We start from the raw sequence: 27,222 nt of genomic DNA on the forward strand, positions 1-27,222 counted from the left end.
TGCTGTGCCTGCAGTTTCATGTAAATCAGTTTAGCTTATTTTTCCATCACTTGGGTTTATTTCTCCTTTCACCAACTTATTATTACTATTGTTTTGGTAGCATAAATATGCAAATATCTTCACAGAAGGACTTCTTGGGGAATCTGTTTGACAAATATCATAATAAAACTTTTCAATAACACTAGCATTTTTAGAAATGTATGCCTGATAAACTGTTTCATAGTCTGAAAATATGATTAAAATTCTGTGATTATATAAAATTGGAATCTTTCATGACTACAGATCAAAGCTAAAATAAACTAGCAGTGGAATTCTGTCCCATTGACATACACATCGCAGATGCAATATTGTTTTAAATCATTATGCTCATATCTTATGGAGGAATCATAAGGCATTACAGATGCTCAGTCTATTAGAGTTTAGCACTATAGCATCATGCCAGAAGAATAATCCTATAATTAAAACAAATAATGTGCTCAATAAATAAATAGATTTGTCTATTAAAGTTGAGTACTATAGCATCATGCCAGAAAGGTAATCCTATGATTAAAACAAATAAATGTGCTCAATAAATAAAAATAATTAAATAGAATATGACCTAATCTTTAAATTCCATGACTACTCTATGAAATAATGTAAATGTAACATGTTTAAATATGTAGCTTCTGCATTACAATTCACAACAAACAATAAACAAGGGGAAAATACAAAAAAAAACCACCAAAACCAAAAATAGACCATCATGATTAATAGATTCCCCCACCCAATCTGGCCAATGATTGCAGTTTTAAATATCATTTTTTCCCACATGACTGATTTTAATCTTTTTTTTTTTAGGCAAGGTATTGGTATGCTGTCCAGCCTAGGCTGGCATCAAACTCCTGGAGTAAAGCCATATTTCCTCCTCAGCCTCCCAAGTATCTGGGACTATAGGCATGTCCCACCACCTCCACATGCAGCTAGAATCTCTTTTACTTTCTAATTTAAAAATTAATTACTTTATGTTAGGATGGAATATCTTTAAAATAGAGAACTCACTTCCACTTTTTCCTTCTTATTTTTTAAAATTATATTTTAAGTTCTGAGATACCTGTGCAGAAGGTGCAGGTTTGTTACATAGGTATACATGTGCCATGGTGGTTTACTGCACCCATCAACCCTCATCTACATTTGGTATTTCTCCTAATGCTATTTCTCCCCTAACCCCCACCCAACAGGCCCTAGTTTGTGGTGTTTCCTTCCCTGTGTCCATGTGTTCTCATTGTTCAACTCCCACTTATGAGTGAGAAGAACATGCAGTGTTTGGTTTTCTGTTCCTGTGTTAGTTTGCTGAGAATGATGGTTTCCAGCTTCATCCATGTCCCTGCAAAGGACATGAACCCATCCTTTTTTATAGCTGCATAGTATTCCATGATGTATACGTGCCACATTTTCTTTATCCGGTCAATCATTTGGGTTGGTTCCAAGTCTTTTGCTATGGTGAATAGTACTACAATAAACATATGTGTGCATGTGTCTTTATAGTAGAATGATTGACAGTCCTTTGGGTATATAGCCAGTAATGGGATTGCTGGGTCAAATGGTATTTCTAGTTCTAGATCCTTGAGGAATTGCCACACTGTCTTCCACATAGTTGAATTAACGTATACTCCCACCAACAATGTAAAAACTTTGATTCTCCACATCCTCTCTAGCATCTGTTGCTTCCTGACATTTTAATGATCACCATTCTAACTGGCGTGAGATGGTATCTCATTGCAGTTTTGAAAAGAGGACATATAATATACATTTAAATTTCTTGATGATTATAGCCATGAAAAGTCTAACTTTAATGGACTATTCAAGGAAATAGGAAAATATGACAATACAAATTTTATTTAGCATGTTTCTATTTAATATATATATACAGTATATTCATTAGGGGCTCTGGTTAGTTATTTTTTTCCTTCTTTACTTATTTACAACATGGAATTAATAGCAATACTTCCTGCACAGAATTATTGTGAAACTTAGCATATATACATGTAAAATAACAGGTTATATCATTTGAATTACCCTATGCTGGTCAGCTAACAAGGTAATGAAAAATGATTGTATCAAGATATGGCAGAAGATAAACCTGAGAAGTGAAGAGTAAACTTGGGGGTGTTTTTATCCTGTGAGCATCTTCTGGCTCCAGAAAAGGTAATGGAAAGGTTGAGAAGCTGAGCAGCATTTTTGACAAGCAGGGCTAAGGGAACTGGAGTCTAAGAATTCCTAGGGGAAGGACCTTAGAAACCCCTCCCCACTTTGAGATGGGACCATGGTCACAGGTAAAAGGGTAGTACCAAAACATGGAGGTGACCCAGAAGTAGACAGGTCCTCACAGAGACCAAACCCCAGCTTTAGATCCCCTAATCCCTGAATGCTAGAGCTGCTAGTCTCTTTCAAGAAACACACTAACATTTGCCTGAAAAATCATACTAAGTCTTTTTTTTTTTTTTTTTTTGAGACGGAGTTTCTCTCTTGTTACCCAGGCTGGAGTGCAATGGCGCAATCTCGGCTCACTGCAACCTCCGCCTCCTGGGTTCAGGCAATTCTCCTGCTTCAGCCTCCTCATACTAAGTCTTAAATTATTTCTATGATATTTACATACAATTTCCTGCACTCAAACAAAAAAAATAGTAATTAGTTGCACAGGAAACAAGTATTATGACTAATAATTAAGTGAAAGAGCAGATTATGTAATAGACTGCAGGAGTTCTAGAGACGGACTTACCAGAAGTGTTTACAATCATTACTGATGATGGATTCAAGAACATACATAAAAACAGTACGAAAAATTTTGTCAGATAAATGAAACTGTAAGACACTATAAGCTGCTATAATCAGCACTGAAGCATTCAGTGGATGACTTTCATAAATAACTTTTACAACCAACTAATGGAAGTATTAGCAGGTTAGAACACAGATCTAAGGAGAGTATATAGAATAAGGCATTGATTATTAAAAGAAAGCAAACTACGGAAGAGACTCATAACTTTGCTGGTAAACTCAAAAATACAAAAACTTTAAACACTTTTTAAAAACATAAACAAATTTACAGTTCCCCATAAATTTACTATGCAGAATGAATCTATTAGAAAATATATCTATCTAGTCATAAATTTCACCAGTAATATTATATAGTATTTTTCTATACTATTGCTACAACACAACAGTGACTTATGAAAACTGCCACTATATGCATTATCTGGGAGATTAAAAGCAAATTTAAATACTCCTAATTGATAAACATGATAAGTGAGGGTAACTGGGATCCACAACAGTCATTTTATATAAGGCCTATGTAGTTTTTTCTGACCCTTTAGGTTTTTCTCCTTATATGTATATAGCCTCTAGAAATACAACATTTCAAATAAATACACACGCATTGAGATTAAAAAGTACTAATTTGAGTTTTATAAATAATTATCAAAGAATCTCAGAAAATTAATTAGATTACCAAATACACTCGACCCTCTGTATTCACAGGTTCCACATCTGCATGTTCAACCAAGTGTGGATTGAAAATATGGCATTAAAAAATTGAAATAAAAATATAAACAAACAAATAAATAAAAATTCAACAATTAAAAAATACAAACAAAATGATATGGCATTACAATGATTTATGTAGTATTTACTTTTTATCAGGTATTATAAGTAATATAAGAGACTTTTGGCCCTTATAAAGTAGTGTTGTATATGCGTATAACCTAGGAACATTCTCCTACATACTTTCATATGTACTTTTCAAGAACATTTACTTATAATATGTAACGTGCTGTAGATAATGAGTAAGTAGTTGTTATGCCGTTTTAGAAAATAATGACAAGAAGAAAAGTCTATACATGTTCGGTACTGACACGATTATCATTGACCTACCTACATTTCTGACCTGCAGTTGGCTGAATTGGAGGATGCAGAACTCATGGATATGGAGTGCTGACTGTAATTAGTTTTCCATTTTTCTAAATACTGTCTCATGCTGTAATCCGACAGGTTTAATTAAATATTGAAATATTTCCAAAAACCAAATCCCTTCAAATATTAAAATAACATCAGGTTTCCTTTGCAGATAGCAACAACTATTTAAAAATTAATTAGAGAATAATTACTGCATAATCTCAAAAAGTCCTGTAAGCTCATTAAAAGTTGAAGCTTAAGGGGCGATAATTTAATATATTACAATACATGTAAATTTTATGTTAATATTCCCGCTTTTGCACCAGTCAGTAATACTAATGTGTTTAGCAATCTCAATTGCAAATCACGGAAATGCTGTGAGTCTTTTTCTCATGGCATTTCCCTGATTTGCAATTGAGATTGCTAAACACATTAGTATTACAACATGATTACACATTGTTTAACTCTATTTCAAAATGTCTCCATACTTGCCTCATTATATAAAATGTACTGTTCTTTGAACTAATGAAGAAAATTTGAATTTGTATGGCTATGAGATAAAATTCAATGAAAATAGTTTTTAAACTAAGTACAGAATTAAAAGACATTTGGACACAGTCAATATTTCTTCAAAAGCCTTTTCTTCAAGAAAGAAAATGCTATTTGTCTTTCTGATATACCCTAAGCACATTCTCTAGTTAATCCTTGAACCAACTTCCCTTTCCTTATCAACAGCTTTTTTTTTTTTTAAAGAAATAATAAATGATAGGCAGTAATAAATACCTGGTTATTTTAATCAAAGTGTGGTTTAACTATTAGTATAAGTTAGCCAGTCAGCACTAAAAACTATCCAAAATACCTTTATAAAATCAGGTTCCAAAGATTAAAGAACAGTGTAAAGTAATACATTTTTCTAGTGAATTCACAATATAGCTAGTGCAAACAAGGAGAAAGAATATAAATCTAATTTTACTTTTCAGTTCTCTACGGTTTAATATTTAAAAATTCAGGCCTGGCATGGTGGCTCATGCCTATAATCCCAACATTTTAGGAGGGTGAGGCAGGAGGATTGCTTGAGGCCAGGGGTTCAAGACCAGCCTGGGCAACATAAGAAGACCCCATCTCTAGCAAAAAAAAAGTTTTAAATAGTCATGTGTGATTCCACATGTCTGTGGTCCCAGCTACTCCAGAGACTGTGCTGGGAGGATCCCTTGAGCACAGGAGGTTGAGGCCTTAGTAAGCTGTGATCATGCCACTGGACCCCAGCCTGGACAACAGAGCAAGACCCTGTGTCTCAGGGAAAAAAAAAAAGTAAAGTCAGATTCTCCCTTGGGAGGAACAAAAAGGAAATAGTCATAATGCTGATTCTTCCATATTTTCAGCCAGCAGAAGAAATATCATACTAATCAAGTGTGAAAAATTCTAATAACTCTTTACAAAAGCCGACCTAATTAAAGTCACCATGAACTGAGTTTTCAGAATTTATTGTATAGATAGACCATTTTTATATCTGCCTTATAGGTACAGTCTAGAAGTAGCCTCTAACTTTCATTAGAGTAGTTACAGAACAATAATTTGCTCGAGTATTTATAGACTGAAAAAAAAAAAAAAAAACAAAATGCTACATTCTCTGGTTATTTTCAAAATTAAAAAAAGGAAATACAGGCAGTTTTACAATCAGTGAGTCAAGGGCATCACCAACCACTACCAAGCCATTGAACATGACAATTTTGGCTCCTATTTCCCATTGTTACAGCATGTCTCCCAGGTTATAAAACCATATAAAAATTATCAATTTGTTTTTCAAAATTCAACCGGACTTAGTTTTGTGCAATTACAATTTTAATAACTAATAATTTAAATCACCTAAAACGTATATAATTTGAGGTAAAGAATCAGCTATCACGTCAACTCTGCTACAACATCCCAGCATTCTTATAATAAAAGATTCTCTCAATAAGTTTGGAAATGTCCCCAGGGCACCAAGCTAGCAGGCAATTTAAAACCAAATTAATATGCTGAGAAATAATTCCAAACCATGAAAATACTATAAATTAGTAACGAAGTTAAAATTATTAAGGTGGGGTTTATTGTTTTGAATTCTCTGTCTGCATTGTTATTAAATCTTTGTGGACATTTCTTCCTCTGATTTAATAAGACTATCTGATTTGTAAGAAAGAGCTAATATTATATCACACAAATGAAAATACTGATGAACACACCGTAAAACACAATTCCCTGGTTTTGTTTTCTGTAATTTAACTGTGCTACCACAATGCTAAATTCAATACAAACATGTTCTCCATAAAAGAAAATCCAACATCCAAAACAATCCCCAAATGAGAAGCCTGCCCAGCTGGTAGGCCTGCAGATTTAAGAACTGATAAGTTCAGTCTGAAATGTCTATATTTGCAGTGTGCAGCAGATCTGAGACACTATTCCTTTTGTTTGTTTTCCTGGCAGTGGTAGAGTACCATTCATATATTTGAATAACTCAATAATTATGCCCTGAGGGAACTTAAACCAGATTTTTATTTTGAATGCTCCATATTTTCCCATTTTCATCACTGGTAAGGTGGAAAACTCTCTTTCCACTTTTAAATGGTCAAATATAAACATATATGTGCATATTACAGAATAAACATTTTATATTATGTTTATTTTCCCTATTTTATCCTCTTCCTTCCCATCATCTTGCCCTCAGAGATAAGCACCAGCCTGAATTTTGTATTACACATTTTCTCCCTTTTTAAACACTTTTCTCCATCAATGTAGGTATTTCTAAATAGAATTTTTTCAATTCTTTCAGTTTTAAACTTTAGTTAAGTGGACTAATACTTAGCATTCTTTAATGACTTTATTCTTTTGTTCAAGATTTTGTTTTTGACATTCATCCATGTTGATGTCAGTAGCTGAGATCATTCATTTTCCCAACTATACAGTATACCAAGGTATAAAAATATCACAGTTTATCCTACTGTGGATGGATATTTGAATTAGCTACAGTTAGAGACTATTATTAAAACTATTCCTGTGAATAATCTTGTGTGTGACTTTTGTTATACATGCCAACGACTTCCCTCCTACAGGTGTAAACATCTAGGAGAGGAAACGCTGGATTGTAGGATACGCAAACGTTCAATTTTACCAGCTAATGCCAAGTACATTGTACCACTTATACTTCCACTAGCTATGGGTGAGATTTCCTGCTGCTCCAGATCCTCACCAGCAGTGGCACTGTCAGACTTTCAAAGTTCTGTCAAACTACTAAAGAGAAATGCTAGATGATAGTGTTGTAAATTTATATTAATTCGATTACTGACAAGGTTAACTAGATACTTACTGATTACATGTGTTACAAAAAATATTCTCCTAGTCTGTGGTTGTATTTTTTAGTTATTCTAAACTAAACAGGAAGGCTTTAATTTTCATGTTCTAAACTTTTATATTATGATTTGCAAATTTTTGACCTGGAGTTCATAAAAAAATCCTTCCCTATTTGTCAAGATTTTCTAATGATAAATTTAAAGTTTTATAGTATGAATCTTTACATTTACCTCCCCCCAAAGAGAACTGATTTATATGCAGATTCATAAAGTAGAATGCCAATTTCAATTAGTTTTCCTCACGAATAGCCAATAGTCCCCCAACCATTTATTGAATACCTTGTCCTTTTCACACGGATCAATGTCACTTGTATAATTTATCAAGTACTCTTTTTCTCTGATGCCCTGCAGTCTCATTAAGATGGGTTTAGTTTTGGATTCCTATGGCTTAACTTTCACAGAATTCTTTTAAATTACTCTGTCTAGGTACTGACTGACATCCTTTAATAGTTCCCGAAAATAATTATCTTTTTTGCATTCACTCTATTTGGAACCTCAGTTGAATATATATTACATCTTTTCACTCTCTCCTCTGTCTCCCACATATTTTATGTTTTACATTCTCTTATTCATATATCCCCATTTTTAAATATCTGAACTTAAAAACTGATAATTTCTTCAGTTCTTTTAATGAACAAATTGCTTCATCTATGTCTAATTTGCTTTTAAACTTATCCACTTTGTTCTCTCTTCTTTTCTAAAGTATTACCTTGATTGCTTAGAAGTTCTCTGGTTCTTTCCCAATTCTTGTCCACTTCTCACAGTTTTCAGCATCTCTTTTATTTCTTATAGTTACGTTAAATGTTGTGATTTTAATCCTGTGTATGATAAGCTTGATGTCCGAAAACATTCCAGATCTGTCTTTCCCATCTATAATTTCCCCCGGTTCTTCCCCATAGTACTTCGTTTTCGTGTGAGTGTGTGACTTTTTTGTGTGTCCGTGTGTGAGTGTGTTACTTTTGTGTGTCTGTGTGTGACTGTGTTACTTTTGTGTGTGTGACTTTTGTGTGCCTGTGTCTTTTTTGTATGTCTGTGTGAGTGTGTGACTTTGTGTGTCTGTGTGACTTTTTTGTGTCTGTGGGAGTGTGACTTTTGTGTGTCTGTGTGTGTGACTTTCTTGTATGTCTGTGTGAGTGTGACTTTTTTGTGTGTCTGTGTGTGACTTTTTTGTGTGTCTGTGTGAGTGTGTGACTTTTGTGTGTGTCTGTGTGTGAGTGTGTGACTTTTTTGTGTCTGTGTGTGTGACTTTTTTGTGTGTCTGTGTGTGTGAGCGTGTGACTTTTGTTAGTATTATGTTATTACCAGTTTTAATAACCTTTATCTTCCAGGCGGGTCAAGTGTAAAAATCCATACTATAAAACTAAAGATCTATCATTAGAAAATTTTGACTTAAGTAGGAACGGATTTTTTTGTGAACTAGTCAGGTCAAAAGTTTACAAATTATAAAAGATATAAATATGTATCATTTAAAACATTAAAATTAAACCTTCCAGCTTATCAAGAAAAAATAAAAATATAACCACAAACTAGGACCATATTTTTTAAAACACATAAAATCTGCAGAGTTTATTTGAAGATAGGACTGAAGTTGACGTCTTCTAGGGGAAACAGTACTTTTAGTTTCCCTCTATCATTGCTAATAACAGGGCTCGTAAGTTAAATTCACCAATTAGGGTTTTTTTCTTTTAAATCTACACACATAGTATAACTGGCATGTATCTCTTGCCTATGAGTTCAGCAAAGTTTATAAAATATTTTTTAACACCTTTAACCCAATATTATCATAATTTTAATCGGATTGTTCAGGGTCCCCAGTCTGCTATAATCCCAGAGCTAGAACGGTACTCGCATTTTTGGCCACTTTTTTCCCCATGTGTTTTCTTAACTCTTAGCTGGTGAGCTGCTATAAAAGGGTGGACCTGAATTCAGGTTTACTTCCCCAAACGTAAGATTTCTGGTTTCAAAGTAATGACACTTAATACAATAGATGACCTCACGCATTCCCAGAGGTAAACCTCAGATTGCAGAAGACTATCAGAACCAAGAGTACAACACATCAGGAGCTGGACTTTCCACCGTTTTAAAGTTTTTACAGTTATTAGGCTGCAACCTTCGAACTCTGCCACAAGTGGAACTGCTGAAGTGACCCTGAGGTCTGAAGTTCCACAAGGAAAACCTGTACACTACTTACAGGAAGTCGTGTAGGTCCTCCATTTTCTTCATTTTTTGTATGTTTTACTCCTTGGATTACCTCTAAAACTCCGAATCTCACCATCATTCTTGCTTGAATTTGGTGACCTGGTCACTGGCAGTAACCCTTGGGTCTAACCTTTCAGCTCTTTCTTTCCTCCACAAGTAATTTGCCTTCCACACAACTTTTCCTATCTTGGAACATATTCCGTTTGTTCTTTTCCTGGATTTATAGAGTTATCTCTAGTCATCACTTGTCCTCCTTAAGCACGCAACTTGTCAGGATCTATAAATTATAAAAAGTAGGACTTGGAATGGAATTACTTGCCTCCTCCAGTGAATGCTGCACTTACTACTCAAACCAGATAGCTGGGAGGCTTACCTGAATCGGTCTTCCATCAGGTGTCAGCACCTCTTCTGAAAGTTCCATCATCTTCAAGGCCATCAGGGCAATGGGTTTAGCATGGCAGAGGCTTTTTCTGTGGAGTCCAGCTGCCACACAGTAGGCATCACCTATTGTTTCCACCTGCATCCATCAGACAAAGAAAATGCAAACGTATGATAATGAGCCCAAAGAAAAATGATTAGATATCTGCAATCGCAAATGTTGCTGAAAAACATGTCAGCAAAACATCAATAAATTAAGCAATTAGACAACTGTGTATAATTACAGCAGAGTTTGCAAACAGCCACAGTCAAATACTGACATCTCACTCCAGGGCTGTTCGTTAACATTATCACCAGAGATGATCACTGAAATTAGGAACAACTGTAATATAAAATAATTATCCCCCACAAAAATAGAACTGTCAGTATTTTGCCTAGATCACTTCCAAATAATTGCCTTTTGCAGAGCCATTCCTTCATCTTCCAATTCCAAGTAGTCTTTTGGAAAGTATTTTTCCCCAATTTTTTCATCTGAAGAAAATTGTTCCACACTTTTAGATATATCTGCAATTTTTTGTCATGTATGTTCTTTCTTACTCTTAAAACATTATGTAATGCTTAATATTTCTTAAATATTCATACTCTATGAGTCAACTACTTTTTGTACATTGTCCCATTTTATCTTCACAAATATGCATGAAAGAAACAAGTATTGGGCCAGGCTTGGCGGCTCATGCCTGTAATCCCAGCACTTTAGGAAACTGAAGATCATGAGGTCAGGACATTGAGACCATCCTGGACAACATGCTGAACCCCCATCTCTACTAAAAATACAGAAATTAGCTGGGCATGGGGGTATGCTTGTAGTCCCAGCTACTTGGGAGGCTGAGGCAGGAGAATCACTTGAACCCAGGAGGTGGAGGATGCAGTGAGCCCAGATCGCGCCACTGCACTCCAGCCTGGAACACAGCAAAATTCCATCTCAAAAAAGAAAAAAAAAAGAAAGAAAAGAAAAAAGAAACAAGTATTAGTGACATTTGAAAGATGAAAAATTGAGGTGCACAGATATATCCATAACCATAAAATTGAGAGGAGCAGGTACTATGGGGTCTTTCTAGACACTCTTCTAATTCTGTCGTCAACATCCATTCTGAATGCCCATTTCTGCTGATAAATATTTTAAATATTTACTGCATGTTAAAACTCCCAAATTTCCAAAGCATAGCACATGGGATAAAGTTCTATTATTTCAGAGAAAGGTTCTCTAGTTATCCACGATAGAGGTGGTGGTACTAATGGCAAAAAATGCAATTACTTTCACACCAACCTAATACAATCCTCAATAGTGTTAATATGATTAATTAGGCCAAAGTGATGAAAAACTGTACTAAATGCACAATTTCAATGTCGCTTTTCCTGTAATGTGCTCCATGTTCCTTCCGGGAGTTTCCATCAGATAATTTATCAAAGAACTGATCCTTTCTTCATTCTGTTTCAGCAGCACTTCCACATCACTCTGCTCTAACATTCAGCACAGGCTATAATCCACATGTATCTATATAAACCCAATACACATCCCTGGCTATGACACGGGCTTTTAAGAAATGAGACCGTGGGTTTATTTTTCTATTCATCTCTGTATTCACAGAGCTTAGCACAGTGTCTATAACATAGCTATTTAATAAATATCTAATATTTATAATATCTGCTAAATGAATACGTTAACCATGTTAACCATAATTACAATAAGTGATTTTAACTGTTTGCTTATTTTCATCATTCATTTTACGAGCACCATTTAGATCTGTGTGCTGTGTAGATCTGTATAGGAAAAATATGCATCAGTGATAGAGATGATTCCAGCATAAATATACCAAGACTTATAAAATATTCTGTTATTTTTAATATCAAAAATTAGATTTCCATGGAGAAGCATTCTAACACTATGGTATTAAAGAGATATATGCATGAAATTATATGAGCTCCGGTTTAGGGAACATTGTGAGAACACTTAAGAAGCTCGTGGGACCAACACTGCGAAACTTATCACTTGATCATCAGGAAATATGCATCCAAGCTGATTCAAGTACCCCCAGATCTATTGTTATATTCAAAAATTTCACTCTGACTTGTTTTCTGACGCCAGAAAAATCAAAATAAAATTATACTGTAGGAATAGAAAGACAGTGCAATATGAGTTGGCAAAGGTTTTATTCCAAAGACTAAAATATACTTCCTGGAAATAATGCTCACTAAGGAAGACACCCATCAAAGAATAAACATTTAAAATGTGGCTATTTAACAATTTTCCCTTAATAAGACAATGTTTTTCACTAATCCTCACATTATCCCACACTTTCATATTTGTATACACTTTAAAATCCCATGATGCTATTAGCTGTGTACCTGGAAATATATTTCTGGTTTTCAGATAACAGAACATATAGTCAGTAAATTGCCTGCACAAACCCAAATGCTTTGCAGTCACTCTTAACATGCAAGTTCCTAGAGCACAATCACTTCCTGAAATGTCTATCATCATCCTCATCCGCATCTGCATCTCAATTATCTTTTCAGAGAAACATGCATTGAATTCCACTAAATGTGCATTTCTAGAATTTGCACAAGAATACATGGAGATTAGTTATATGTTGCACTTTCTCCTTAGGAGTGTGTACTGTAATTGCATATAAAAGATGGACCACTATGTTATCAACTCATATAACATATAAGTGAATGAAGTACAAAATAAATACAGGCACAAAGTAAATATAACAAATTCATATTTATTACAATCCATACATGATTGTATACAACTTTAAGGCTAGGCATGGTGGCTGACACCTGGAATCCAAAAATTTTGGGAGACCAAGGCAGGAGGACTGCTTGAGTCCAGGAGTTCAAGACCAGCTTGGGCAACACAGTGAGACCTCAATCTCTACAAAAAAAATTTAAAATTTAGCCAGGTAAGGTGGCTCTTACCTGTAGTCTCAGCTACTTGGGATCACTAGAAACCAGGAGATCAAGGCTGCAGTGGGCTATGATTTCACCACCACACTGCAGACTGGGTGACAGAGTGACAGCAAGACCTTTCTCTCTCTCTCTCTCTCTCTCCATATATCTATATCTATATATAGATATATACATATATATATACAGATCTGTATATATATTATCTATATCTATATAATACATATATATCTATATCCATATAAATCTCTCTCTCTCTCTCTCTCTATATATATATATATATATATACACACACACATATATACATGAAAACATTTTTTAAGTTTTTATATGTTGGGTATTGATAAATAATTGTGAGAATTTCACTTCCTAATATGTGTCACCGTTTTTTTGATGTCTATGTCTTTTCCAGCTCTTTGGTCCTGTTATTTCTCATATTTGGAAACTAAACATATGTATTTAGTATGTACACCAAATATATGTATGTACATACTAAATATATGTATATGTGTGTGTATATATATATATATACACATACTAAATATATGCATGTGTATATATATATACATACTAAATTTGGAAACTAAATATATGTATTAGTATGTATACTAAATATATGTATATACTTACTAAATATGTGTACATACTAAATACATATGTGTGTGTGTGTATATACACACACATACTAAATTCATATATTTAGTTTCCAAATATTAGAAATAATAGGACCAAAATGCTGGGAAAGACATAGACATCAAAAAAACGGTGACACATATTAGGAAGTAAAATTCTCACAATTATTCATCAATACCCAACATATAGAAACTTAAAAAATATTTTCATAGGCTAGATTATGATGCAGTAACAATATAACCTCCAAATCTTAATGCACTAAATCAGCAAACGTTTTTTTCTCATTCATTCTGCATATCCCTTTGGGTTAAGAGATTGGGTGGAGGACGAAACCCTGGGCCACAGCTCTTCTCTTCAGGAACAATGCTATTAGGACCTTCACATCTGGAACTAGTTGCCACAGCAGAAGAAAAGAGGTTCTGACTAACTGTACAGGAGCCCTTAAAGCTTCCTCCCAGATGTGACATATACAGCTTCTTTTTGTGATTCATTGACCAGAGCAAGCTGCATGGCTATGTTCAACATATAGAGAATGGGAAATGGCAGACGACCTTGTGCCCAGAAAAGAATAGTCAGAAATACAGAAATATTTAGTAAATAGCATTAACGAAGACATGAATGAAGAAATAATCACGTACACATTCTCTAATATCAAAATGTCCGGAAAGTTTGAGAGATTCACATATACATTAAGCGAGGTCTACGTAATATCTATCTGTGGGTTTTTTTCTCTCCAGATATATTTGGCACCTTAAGAATTTTGGCAGAAACATAACTGTCTTAATGCAGCTTTCCATGAATGCTCCATTTTTCTCTCTTCTCCCTTCCTTTAAGGCAGCTCTAAATAAGTTGAGCAAAATTAAACATATGTGGAAATGTTACTGGATTCCTTTGAAGTAATTAGTGGGTTTTGCTTCAAAAGGAGCAGGAAAAGTGAAAGTGGTATACATCAATTCCGTTGCTCCTGAGTTTATTTCCTTGAGCTAAACCAAAATGAAACAAGTGGACATTGTAAACAGACTACAAACAAAAAATGTCCAAAGAGTTGGCTTTGTTCTGGATTCTTTTATAATTGCCTCAGTGTTTTTATATAGTTTTAAACACAACAGACACAGTTGAAAATAGTGCATTTCATTTATTTTCACCATCTCCCACCTGTTCGTGAATGGCACTGGATAAGAATAAAGATGGCTAAACTAAGCATGGAGATGGGAAAACATAATACTTATGCAAATGTCGGAAAAACTTACGTTATTTTCTGAACAGAGAAGAGGTTTGAGTACTAAAAATATGTACAACTGCTGCCTTACATATTACTATAGCTGCTTTTACAAAACTTTAAAGAATTTGCCTATCTCAGTTCATCTTTTCTCTAAACTTTAGAATCTAAATCCTCACATTATTCCAGAACAGAAATAAAGGTGATGTAAATAAATTTATTAGAGCTATGCATTCACCTTTTGTGTGTGTGTGTGTGTGTGTGTGGTGTGTGTCAGGGTCTTACTCTGTCACCCAGACTGGAGTACAATAGCATGATCTGGGCTCACTGCAACCTCTGCATCCAAGGCTCGCACAATCCTCCCACCTCAGACTCCCAAGGAGCTTGGATTTCAGGTGCATGCCACCATGCCTGGCTAATGTTTTTAAAAAATTTTTGTAGAGACAGGGTTTCACATGTTGCCCAGGCTAGTCTCGAATACCTGGGCTCAAGAGATCTGCCCACCGCAGCCTCCCAAAGTGCTGGGATTACAGGCATAAACCACTGCACCCATCCCATTTACCTCATTTGCTTATTTTAGTTTTAGATAATTTTAAAGAAAATATTTTAGCTCCTAATAGCATATCATTTTCATACCATTTTTCTCCATGCCCTCTAGGCTAATACTCAAGAAATATCTGGGAATTTCTTGGATATTTGGGCACAAATGGGAAAAGGACATAAAAGCCACATTCTTGAAGCTGGGAGCACTAAAAGTCCAGAGAAGCCAAGATGCAAGCTGGTCAGCACATCGACATCGCAGTTGGCCAAGCACAGGCCCGACAATAGATGGCAGAGGATCTGGAGCAGGGGTAACTTCCGAAAGGGGGTGGGGGGGGGGGTCAGTATTGAGGATAAGATTAGCCAAAAAAAAATGATGTACACAGTCAGGCAATTAACCATCCCTGTTCCATGGGACTCATGACCACCTCAGTCCTTCAATCCCACAGTCCTAGTTCTGGCCCTTTCTGCATTTTCTCTGGGGCGTAAGAGCAGAGGGTCAGAGAGCTCTGTAGTCTATCTTACTGAACAATCTTCCCCAGACACAGCCAAGAGAAGCAGCACATTAGAAAGTTTGCTTTCTAGACATTTTGTATTCTGGGGCGCTCCAGTGCCTTAAAAAGAGAAAGGGAAGGAGAGAAGAGATATTGGAATGAGATGTAGGCGGACAGATGTAGACAAAACTTAAAGACGAGAAACCCCTTCTTTTCCCTCCTAGTTTCTCACAGGGCACCAGGACACCTGATCATGCTTGTGGGTGAAAGGGGACTAGTAAATGTCCCATGTTCTTCATGGGCTTATTGGCTGTGCCAAGAATGCTTGGTTCTTAGAAAGGATGCCATATTTCCCTTGCTGAGAGAACTGGGCCACACCTGCCCGCCCAATCACCTGACATTTGGTGTGCTTCCTAGGTGACAGGGAGGAGGGCAGCACAGTAGAAGGTTTCTCCAGTGGTTGGCTGATGGTCTGAGTCCACACACAGTTGTGGAAGTCCTTGTTGACTAGGAACTGAACAATGAGGTCAGTGGCGCTCTGCACAAGAATATTCAAGAGGCTTCCCAGGACACACACACACACACAGCCCAGGCCTTCATGGATATTTACTGGTAACAGAAGAGCAGGAAAGCTACCATCTAGATTATGAGGCCCTCTACTTTTTGTACTTGACGTCAGACACACACAGCAACTTGCCACTGTTTCTGTCCCTGTTTTGCCAGATAGGAGGGTGGCTGAAATGAACTCCTAACCAAAGATGAAAATCTATGTGACTGTGGTCAGGCAAAGGTATGAGGTCCATGGAAAGCCCACGGGACATACCCAAAGACAAGCAGCTTGCACCCAGCCTTGCACCCAGGCTTTTGTCGTTCTTGAGGTTGAGGTTCTTAAAGACACACTGACCCTCTTTGAAGAAAACTCAAAGATCCACATCAAAAAGAGACAGGAAGCCCCTGACACAGACGAGGGTTCCACCGTGTAGATGAGAGAAGGCAGTTTTCCTCATTTTCCTGCCTTACACAGAGTGATGGCCATGTTCATAAAAGCCACATTCTTGAAGCTGGGAGTACTAAAAGTCCAGAGAAGCCAAGATGCAAGCTGGTCAGCACATCAACATCGCGGTTGGCCAAGCACAGGTCCAACAATAGATGGCAGAGGATCTGGAGCAGGGGTAACTTCCAAAAGGAGGAGTCAGCTACACTGATACCAAAACAGCCTCAGTATCCCCATGGGTTGTCCTGCTGACAGTAAGTGGCTTTTCCTCCACATAATGGTATTTCAGGAGTTGGGCCAGAGATCCCTTTAAAAATAACAGCAGTCTTATCAGGTTCTGGAAGGCTATAGCCTGAGGACCAGGTGAAGAACCGACAGGTGATGTCCTGCTCCTATAGGAGTGGGCATGGGATCCTTGCCATGTAACTGGAATGAAAGGGAATGCCACTTGTCCAGAGGATCTGACCCTGTATTCTTTTTTTTTTTTTTGAGACAGAGTTTCGTTCTTGTTACCCAGGCTGGAGAGCAATGGCGCGATCTCGGCTCACCGCAACCTCCGCCTCCTGGGTTCAGGCAATTCTCCTGCCTCAGCCTCCTGAGTAGCTGGGATTACAGGAACCATGCCCAGCTAATTTTTTTTTGTATTTTAGTAGACACAGGGTTTCACCATGTTGACCAGGATGCTCTCGATCTGTTGTTGACATCGTGATCCACCCACCTCGGGCTCCCAAAGTGCTGGGATTACAGGCTTGAGCCACCGCACCCGGCTTGTATTCTTTAATGATTACCTTGTTTGTGAAGTAGAGTTTTGTTCAAAAAAAGAATTTGAACATGTAGCATGTCCTTAGATGTCTAAACTCTTTTTACCTCTTAATTTAGATGATCCTCAGCAAATCTGCATCTTGGCCCCTATGCATGACATTTGGGTGGGGGTGGTTTCAAAAGGTGGCATCCCAGAATGTGAGTATGTGTATATTTTGTTTGATGAATCTGTGGTCTCCTCTGAGTGTCATCATATTCACCCAAACTCGGGCTCCAGCTGGAGGAAGGCCCTGTTAGCCTGTGCATATACGGGCTCCAGCTGGAGGAAGGCCCTGTTAGCCTGTGCATATACGGGCTCCAGCTGGAGGAAGGCCCTGTTAGCCTGTGCATATACGGGCTCCAGCTGCAGCCTTCAGAACGTCCTTGGCATTGAGGGGCCGGGACTCCGCCTTCTCCTTCATCTGTCACTTTATTTTCCTTCATCATTTCCTCTCTTCTCTACATGGAAATCACTTCGTCGACTCTTCTTCGACCTACATTTCTTCCTCCTCCAGCATCTCTCCGCCTTCTTTTCACCCACCACCTCCTCAACCTTCCTCTCCTCTCCTGCTGGTATTGAGAAAATGGCACTCCTCAGTTATCACTGTTTTAGCCGACTCACCATACCAGCTATTGCCTGAGTCCCAGTCCCAGCCACGACCCTGTAGGTTATTCTCCCAGTACTTATGGGGGTTGAGAGGCCACTCCCTCCTGAAAGCAGGATGCTCACCAGGCCCAGTGGAGCCAGCAGAAAACTAAATCATCATAGGGGATGACTGCAGGGTACCTGAAAACTGCCACACCTCTGTCACCCTCGCTCTAGAGGAGGGAGTGCCCCTGGTCCCAAGTTGCTGGGACCAGAAGAAGAGATAAACAAAACTGAGTAATAAGAGGCTCCACCTCCCACAGGGAACAAAGCAGCAGCCTCCACCTCTTTGGCAGCTGGGCATAAGCATATGCATTTTAATTAGACATTATAATGTGAATCTACTGCAATAGTTTAATTTTATTCTTCCCCATAAATGTGATTACCAAAAAGCAAAATTGTGAGGATGCTCTTTTTCGTTTCTGTAAGTAATCTTATAGTCATTAAATATTAACGTCTACATTATATGATCTTATTTTATAATGCTAAAGGTTGATATTCTAGGAATAATTGTTGTATATTAATGAGATTTATGTTACAGAGGCTGGAGCTCCATACCTGTCCTCCATGTGACGTCATGGGTAATCTGCAGAACTAAGGAGTGATAAAAAGTCATTAAAGTTACCTTGTAATACCTCTAACTTTCTATGGGCTCACTACCTGTCATGTGAAGTAGTGAGAGTCCTCAGTTGCCATTAACCTACACTGGCACTTCAGAGAGAAGAGTCTGTGTACATAGGTGTCCACTCCTTGCACAGGCTCAGGAAAATAAAAGGTCACCTGCTCCTAAAGCCCACCACCATTTTTAGACGTGGGCAGCTTTTTTCTCTACTACAGCTTTAAATTCAAAGCTGATTATTATCAGAGACCCTAAGAGAGAGGATGGATTGAAACTAGGCTTATTTATTCTTCCTAAAGGCCCCTGAAAGCCTCATGAATACACATATTACTTTTAAAGGAGAAGATGCAAAAAGAGAAGAAAAACTATTTCCACTTCATTGAGTACACAATTCTTTTAGGGCACATCCCAGACAAAACTGCAAACTAGGCACAGTCTATCTCAGGACTCAGCCCGCAGTATTTTCAAGTTTTCTTTCCCAGTTTCTGGATCTGTCATTTTCTTTCTTTTTGTTTGGCAAGGGGAGAATCTGTAACTTTCTTACAACCATATCTGATGGACAAACTTCTATCACTCTCACAGTATGTATCGTGCATGCGTGTGTGTGTGTGTGTGTGTGTGTGTGTGTGTATCTCCTCTCCCCCTGCTACATATTAACTTTACACCCCTGGACCTGGGTACAGTACCAGGATGCCCATAAGAGTTCTATTAGATGCTTTAAATTGCATCCGATTTCTACATTCAGGGGTCAGAACTGGCCCTTAACAAAGTTTTCGATTGCAAAATTCAGGTCAACCTGCTTAAGAATCACCAAGACGCTATTGTTAAAAGTTACATTCCCAGGCTCCATTTGATTTACCGAATCAAAAAATGGATATAAGGCCCAGCTACCTGCATTCGCAAGCTCCAGTTGTTCAGTGATTCCCAAGGTCTGAACATTTCTGTATATGAAGTGAGTTAAAAGCAGTACAGGGCTGGGCGCGGTGGCTCACGCCTGTAATCCCAGCACTTTGGGAGGCCGAGGCGGGTGGATCATGAGGTCAAGAGATCGAGACCATCTTGGTCAACATGGTGAGACCCTGTCTCTACTAAAAATACAAAAAATTAGCTGGGCATGGTGGCGCGTGCCTGTAATCCCAGCTACTCGGGAGGCTGAGGCAGGAGAATTGCCTGAACCCAGGAGGCGGAGGTTGCGGTGAGCCAAGATCACGCCATTGCACTCCAGCCTGGGTAACAAGAGCGAAACTCCGTCTCAAAAAAAAAAAGCAGTAAAATATTCACCCAGAGAGTCACCCTTTTTTTTAAAGAGCAGTGGCCTTCAGAAAGGAGAAAAGCCATTCTAACCTGACCCCAGCTAGTCCCATGTACTCATTTCTGTCTTCCACTCTATCCACAGGGGATAATAAACTTTTCCAGATATGTCCTTGTTTGTTGCAAGTGAGACCACACGACCAGTCCAAATGTGCACACGCACACACAACACACGCTGAGGACCATCTGGCACGGGAGGCATTCAGTGAGCCAAAGAAAGTTTGCTGAGCTCAATTAAACACACCCAAGCTCGCTGTACATAATGATTTAGAGATTCAAATGGAAGCAAGTTTTACTAAGGATGTTACTGACAAGGATACTTACAAAACAAGACAAAACAAAAAAATACCTTTTCATTCTTTCTTTAAAAAAAAAATCTGTCTAATCATACTCATTTGCGCTGATATTTTTGACCCAAATACGGTGCTTTTAAGGATGTGTCTACAGCGCTCAGCTGGTACAGTGCTGGAAAGGAGGTCATGGATATAAATAGCACGGTGATTTGGCCTGGGAACTACTCCCAAATGAAGGAAAATGGATTCCAAATGACTGCCTATCACAGAAAGCTCTCCTCCTGATAAAACTCTCAGTAGACCTTTCAATGTGCATTCCAGTTCCTGCACAGGAATCTCCATTGTGTGGAAAATACTGTTTCTACATCCCAGGTTGTTTATCATAAAGGAAATTGAATACTGAGGCATGTTAGGAAAGAGAAATACATGAAAATATCCAGAAATGCATCAAAATATCAAAATTTCATTCTAAATCATTCTTAGATGTGGGCAATTCAAAATTTCTTTCTGATAAACAGTCCTGTAAGATCTTCAACAACAGGGCTCCAGTTTCCCAGGTTCATCCACCTCTACCAGTGTAATTTACTCCATGTCCCAGTCAGAACGGATAACTCAATGTTCTTTGCAAACTTTCTGTACCTCCCACCACCATGTTAATACTCAACGTTATTGCTCTACCTAGAATTCATCCACTCACTCTTTTTATAGAATAATATTCAGTCTATTATTTTTCAAGGATTTCTGATTTACCAGAACTTTAAACATACCCTCAGAGAATGGCAAATGCTATATTTTGAAAAAACACGTAAGGAGTGCTGAATAATGTTAATTGATGTTACAAAAGTAAATTCTGTGACCCAATTAGCACATCAAGTGAAAATATTTCATTAAGAATTTGTTTTTTAGGATTTTTGTTTTCCAGTTATTAATTTTTTGATTTTTTTAATTATGGGTACACAGTACATATTTATGTTTACATGAAAGAGATTTTACTAAATGTGTGAAATGTATAATAATCATATCAGGGTAAATGGAATATCCATGACCTCAAGCATTTACCCTTTGAGTTATAAACAATCCAATTATACTCTCTTAGTTATTTTTGAATGTACAATTAGACTATTTTGACTATTGTCATCTTGTTGTACCAGCAAATACTAGGTCTTATTCATTCCTTTTTTTTGAGACGGAGTTTCGCTCTTGTTACCCAGGCTGGAGTGCAATGGCACAATCTTGGCTCACCGCAACCTCCGCCTCCTGGGTTCAGGCAATTCTCCTGCCTCAGCCTCCCGAGTAGCTGGGATTACAGGCACGCGCCACCATGCCCAGCTAATTTTTTGTATTTTTAGGAGACGGGGTTTCACCATGTTGACCAGGATGATCTCGATCTCTGGACCTCGTGATCCACCCGCCTCAGCCTCCTAAAGTGCTTGAGCCACCTCGCCTGGCCGGGCTTATTCATTCTTTCTCTTTCGTGTCCATTACCTATCCGCACGTCCCCATGACTACCCTTCCCAGTGTCTGGTAACCATCCTTCTGCTGTCGATCTCCATGAATTCAATTGTTTAAATTTTAGTTCCCACAAGAAAGAATGTGGGAAGTTTGTCTTTCTGTGCCTGGCTTGTTTCAATTAACCTAATGACTTTCAGGGCCAACCATCTTGTTGCAAACGACAGGCTCTCATTCTTTTTATGGCTGAATAGTGCCCTATTGTGTACATGTGCCGTATTTTCTTAATTCACCCATCTGTTGATGGACACTCAGGTAGCTTTCAAATCCTGGCTATTGTGAATAGTACTATAATAAACAGGGAGTGCAGGTATCTCTTCCATATGCTTACTTCCCTTCTTTTGGGCATATATCTAGGAGTAGGATTATTGGATTGTATGATAGTTCTATTTTCAGTTTTCTGAGGAACCTACAAACTATTTGCCATATAGCTTGTACTAATTTACATTCCCAACAACAATGTGCAAGGGTTCTCTCTGCTCCACATTTTCTCCAGTATTTGCTACTGCCTGTGTCTTGGATAAAAGCCATTTTAACTGAGGTGAGATACTATCATATCATAGTTTTGACTTGCATAGCTGTTTGCCATTTCTCTTCTTTTAAGAAATACATACTCAGACCTTTTGTTCACTTTAAAATCAGATTATTAGATTTTTTTCCCTATTGAGTTGTTTGTACTACTTATATATTCTGGTTATTAATCCCTTATTAAATGGGTAATTTGCAATTATTTTCTCCCATTCTGTGGGTTGCCTTTTCACTTTGTTAATTGTTTCCTTTGCTGTGCAGAAATTTTTTAACCTAATTTATTCCCATTTGTCCATTTTCACTTTCATTGCCTGTGCCTGTGGGATATTACTCAAGAAATCTTTGCCCACTCCAATGTCCTGAAGAGTTTCCCTAATGTTTGCTTTTAGTGGTTTCATAGTTTGAGGTCTTAGATTTAAGCATATAATCCATTTTATTTTGATTTTTCCATATGGCAAGACATAGTGGTCTAGGTTCATTCTTCTGCATATGCATATCCAGTTTTCCCAGCTTCATTTATTGAAAAGACAGTCCCTTCCCAAATGTATGTTCTTGGCACCTTTGTCAACAATTAGTTAACTGTAGATATATGGATATATTCTGGGTTCTCTGTTCTGTTCCACTGCTCAATGCATCTGTCTTTATGCCAGTGCCACGTTATTTTGGTTACTATGGCTCTGTAGTAAAATTTGAAGTTGGGTAATGTGATTCCTCCAACTTTGTTCTTTTTGCTGTATCGCTTTAGCTATTCTGGGTCTTTTGTGATTCCATATACATTTCAAGATTAAGTGTTATATTTCTGTAAAGCAAGTCACTGGTGTTTTGACAGGAACTGCACTGAATCTGTAGTTTGCTTTGGGTCCTATGAACATTTTAGCAATACTGATTCTTCCAATCCATGAACATGGAATATATTTCCATCATTGTGTCTTCTTCAATTTCTTGAATCAGTGTTGTATACCTTTCATTGTAGAGTTCTTTCACTTCTTTGGTCAAGTTTATTTCTAGGTATTTTATTTTATTACTCTGACAATGTATTTCAAATAGCTTGTCTTCAAGCTCACTAATTCTTTCTTCTGCTTGATCAATTCTACTATTAAAGGGATGCTGATGCATCCTTCAGTGTATCAGTTGCATTTTTCAACTTCAGAATTTCTGCTTGAGTATTTTTAATTATGTCAATTTCTTTGTTAAATATATATGATAGAATTCTGAATTCCTCCTCTGTGATAACTTAGATTTCTTCGTTTCCTCAAAAAAGCAATTTTGAGTTCTCTGTCTGAAAGGTCACATATCTCTGTTTCTCCAGGATTAGTCGCTGGTGCTTTATTTAGTTTATTTGGTGAAGTCACGTTTTCCCGGATGATCTTGGTGCTAGTTGACGTTCAACTGTGTCTTCCATGAAGAGTTCAGAATTTAGTGTAGTCTTTATAGTTTGGTCTTGTTTATACATGTCCTTCTTGGGAAGGATCTCCAGCTATTTGAAAGGACCCGAGCATTGTGATCTAAACCCTAGATCTACAGCCATCTGATTTAGAGCTGCATTAGGGGCACCCCAAGCCCAGTAATGCTGTCATTTTTGTACCCTCACAGATGCACCACCTCGGTGGTCTTGGATGAGACCCAGAAGAATTGTCTGGATTGCCAGGCAGAGACTCTTATTCTCTCCCTTACTTTCTCCCAAACAACGGGAGTCTCTCTCTCTGTGCCGAGCCACCCGGGGCTTGGGATGGAGGGACACAAACAATGCTGTGGCCACCAACACTGGGACAGTGCTGGGTCAGACCTAAAGCCAACACAACACTGCTGTAACCACAACCTGTTTTCGTATGGCCCTTGGGCTTTAAAAGCAGCAGGTGGCAAAGTTAGTCAGGCTTGTGTCCTTGGCTTCATTGCAGCGAGTAACCCCAAGGCCCAGAGAGGTCCAGAGATGCCATCTGGAGAGCTAAGGATTGGAATGAAAACCTTAGAACTCTACCTGGTTTTCTGTTCTAGTGTGGTTGAGCTCTCCCTGAAACCATGAGACACCTTCCTACTCTTCTCTCCCCTTTCCACAGTGAGAGGAGCCTCACCCTGTGGCCAGCACTACCATAGGCCCAGTGGGACATCAGACAAGCTATTGCTGATATTCACTTAAGGCTCAAGGGCTCTTCAGTCAGCTTGCATGAATGCTACCAGACCTGGGGCCCATCCTTCAGGGCAATGGGCTGCCCTCTGGCCCAGTCCAGGTCCAGAAATGCTACACAAGAGCAAGGCCTAGACTCAGGAACCTCGAATGGCCTACTTGTTGCTCTGCCTCACTGTGGCCAAGCTGGCACCTAAGGTGTAAGACAAACGCCCCTTTACTTTCCCCTCTGCTTTTCTCAACCAGATGGAGTTGCTCACTATAGCCACTGCAACTAATATTGCCAAGTCTCACTTGAAGCCAGTGCACCTAGAGTCTTGCTCAAGGCCCACAGAATAGGATCTGGGGATCATTTGTGGTTACCCAGAGCCCAAGGTAACTCTTTGGATGATGGGTCCTGCCAGGACTGGATCTTGATTCCTTTGTGGTCCATGGTGTGTCTAGAAATGTCTGGGAACTAGTGTCTGAAATGGTGACCTCATGACTCGGACCAGTACACTATCCTGCTGTGGCTGAGCTGGATCCAAGATGCAAGACAAAGTCCTCTTTACTTTTCCCCCTCTCCTTAAGTGAAAGGAAGAAGCCTCTTTTGGAGATGCAAGTTGCACCGCCTGGGGTTGGGGGAGGGGTGCTGCAAGCATTTCCTTAGCTGCCAAGTCGGTATCTCAGTAAGTTGTGTCTCCCACAAGTCCACTGGCTCCAAGCCCACCTCAGCACTAAAACTTGCCATATTTGTGGCCTGGACTGACTCAAGTTTAGTTAAGACCCCAGAGCACTTTAGTCCATGGTGGCAAGGTTTGGCAGAACTGAGTTCTAACCACTGGCATGGGTGATTCCCCTCTGCCTATAGCTGGTCTAAACGCTCACTCTGTGTGAGGGTGTCAGCCGAGTTCAGCCTAGTTTTGCTTTCTGCTGTGACAGGACAGCACTGAGTTCAATGCAAAGTCTCACAATCACTGCAGTCTTCTCTCAAGTGCACAAATTTCTCCATGCTTTGTAGCTCCTGCAGGGGAGATTGGGAAGGTGTAGTGTCAACCGTTGAGGACTGTCTTTCCCATATTCTCTTGAGTGCCTCTTTGAGAGATATGAAGTTTAAATTGGATACTGTGAGTATTCACCTGATTTTGCTTCTTATGAAGGTATTTGTGTGTGTGTGTGTGTGTGCGCGCGCGCGCACACGTGCGCACACGCATGCAGGTGGTTGTTCAGTTTGGTGTCTCTGAGAAGTAGACAATCAGTGGGACCTTCTAATCTGTCATCTTGCTCCACTCCTCAATAATTCATTTTTAAAGAAGACAATCTTAGCCCATAAATCCTACAATTTTTATGTATCTATGGAATTACTATGTTTTATTCCCTCAGAATAAGTATAGATTTACAAAAAAGACTCCCCTAGTCCCTCTTCCAGAAGTCAAATTTGTCACATGCTTCCAATTCACTTCTTATACCATATCTTTTCTGAAAGGATCCCCAGTCCTCAGTAAAATAATATATTTGATTCCTTTAGAACACCAATAAAATTTGGTTTTATAAATCTTATACTGAACTTATTTATATCAGTTCCTACTGAAACTATTCCAAAAAATTGAGGAGGGACTCCTCTTAACTCCTTCCATGAGGCCAGCATCATCCTGATACAAAAACCTGGCAGAAATACAAAATGATTCATCAAAATAACAGAACTAAAGATAAAAACCACATGATTATCTCAATAGATGCAGAAAAAGGCTTTCAATAAAATTCAACATCTATTCATGTTAAAAAAAACTCTCAATAAAATAGGTATTGAACATATCTCAAAATAATAAGAGTCATATATGACAAACCCACAGCCAACATCATACTGAATGGGCAAAAGCTGAAAGCATTCTCCTTGAAAACCAGCACAGACCAATGATGCCCTTTCTTCCCTATTGTATTCAGCATAGTATTGAAAAAAAAATTAAGAAAATCCCATTTAAAATAGCAATGAAAAGAATAAACCACTTAAAATTAATTTAATCAAGGATGTGAATGATCTGTACATTGAAAACTATCATATATTGTTAGAGAAATTGAAGAAGACACACCAATGGAAAAATATGTGTTCATGGAATGGAAAAATTGATACTGTAAAAATGCCCACAGAACCTGAAGTGATTACAAATTCAATGTAATCCCTATCAAAATTCCAATGGCCTTTTTCACAGAAACAGAAAAAAAAATCCTAAAATTCATATGTAACTACAATAGTCAAAATAATCTTGAGAATAAAGAACAAAGCTGGAGCCTTTGGATTTCCTGATTTCAAACTAATCACTAAGGAATCATAATGAAAATAGTACGGTGCTGGCATAAAAACACACACAAAGCTAATGGAATGGAATGAGACACCAGAACTAAATCTACACAATCTTTTACAAGGACACCGAGAATACACAATGGAAGAAGGATCTTCTCTTCAATATATTGGTTGGGAAGCTAGATTGGGTTGGGGAAATGAAATTAGATCCTTTTCCTATGACACACAGAAAAGTCCACTCAAAATGGGTTAAAGACACAAATGTAACTCTCAAAACTGTAAAACTCTTAGCTAAACACTTCAGGACAAAGCTCTGTGACACTGGCCTTAGCAATGAGTTTTTCAGATACAGCAACAACACAGTCAAAA

At 38.0% G+C, this 27,222-nt stretch overlaps 1 protein-coding gene across 6 annotated transcripts in view; it reads right to left on the reverse strand.

Annotated features, from left to right (window-relative positions):
• Positions 1-27,222, reverse strand: part of GUCY1A2 (guanylate cyclase 1 soluble subunit alpha 2) — a 420,406-nt gene that overhangs the window by 149,511 nt on the left and 243,673 nt on the right. For all 6 annotated transcript variants that reach the window (XM_054241317.2, XM_035264420.3, XM_078339369.1 and 3 more), the window contains exon 6: positions 9,886-10,029. In XM_054241317.2, the coding sequence (XP_054097292.2) occupies positions 9,886-10,029 (144 nt within the window). The remainder of the gene's footprint in view (positions 1-9,885; positions 10,030-27,222) is intronic.

Source organism: Callithrix jacchus, chromosome 10, assembly GCF_049354715.1.
Source record: "Callithrix jacchus isolate 240 chromosome 10, calJac240_pri, whole genome shotgun sequence".
Lineage (NCBI taxonomy): Eukaryota > Metazoa > Chordata > Mammalia > Primates > Cebidae > Callithrix > Callithrix jacchus.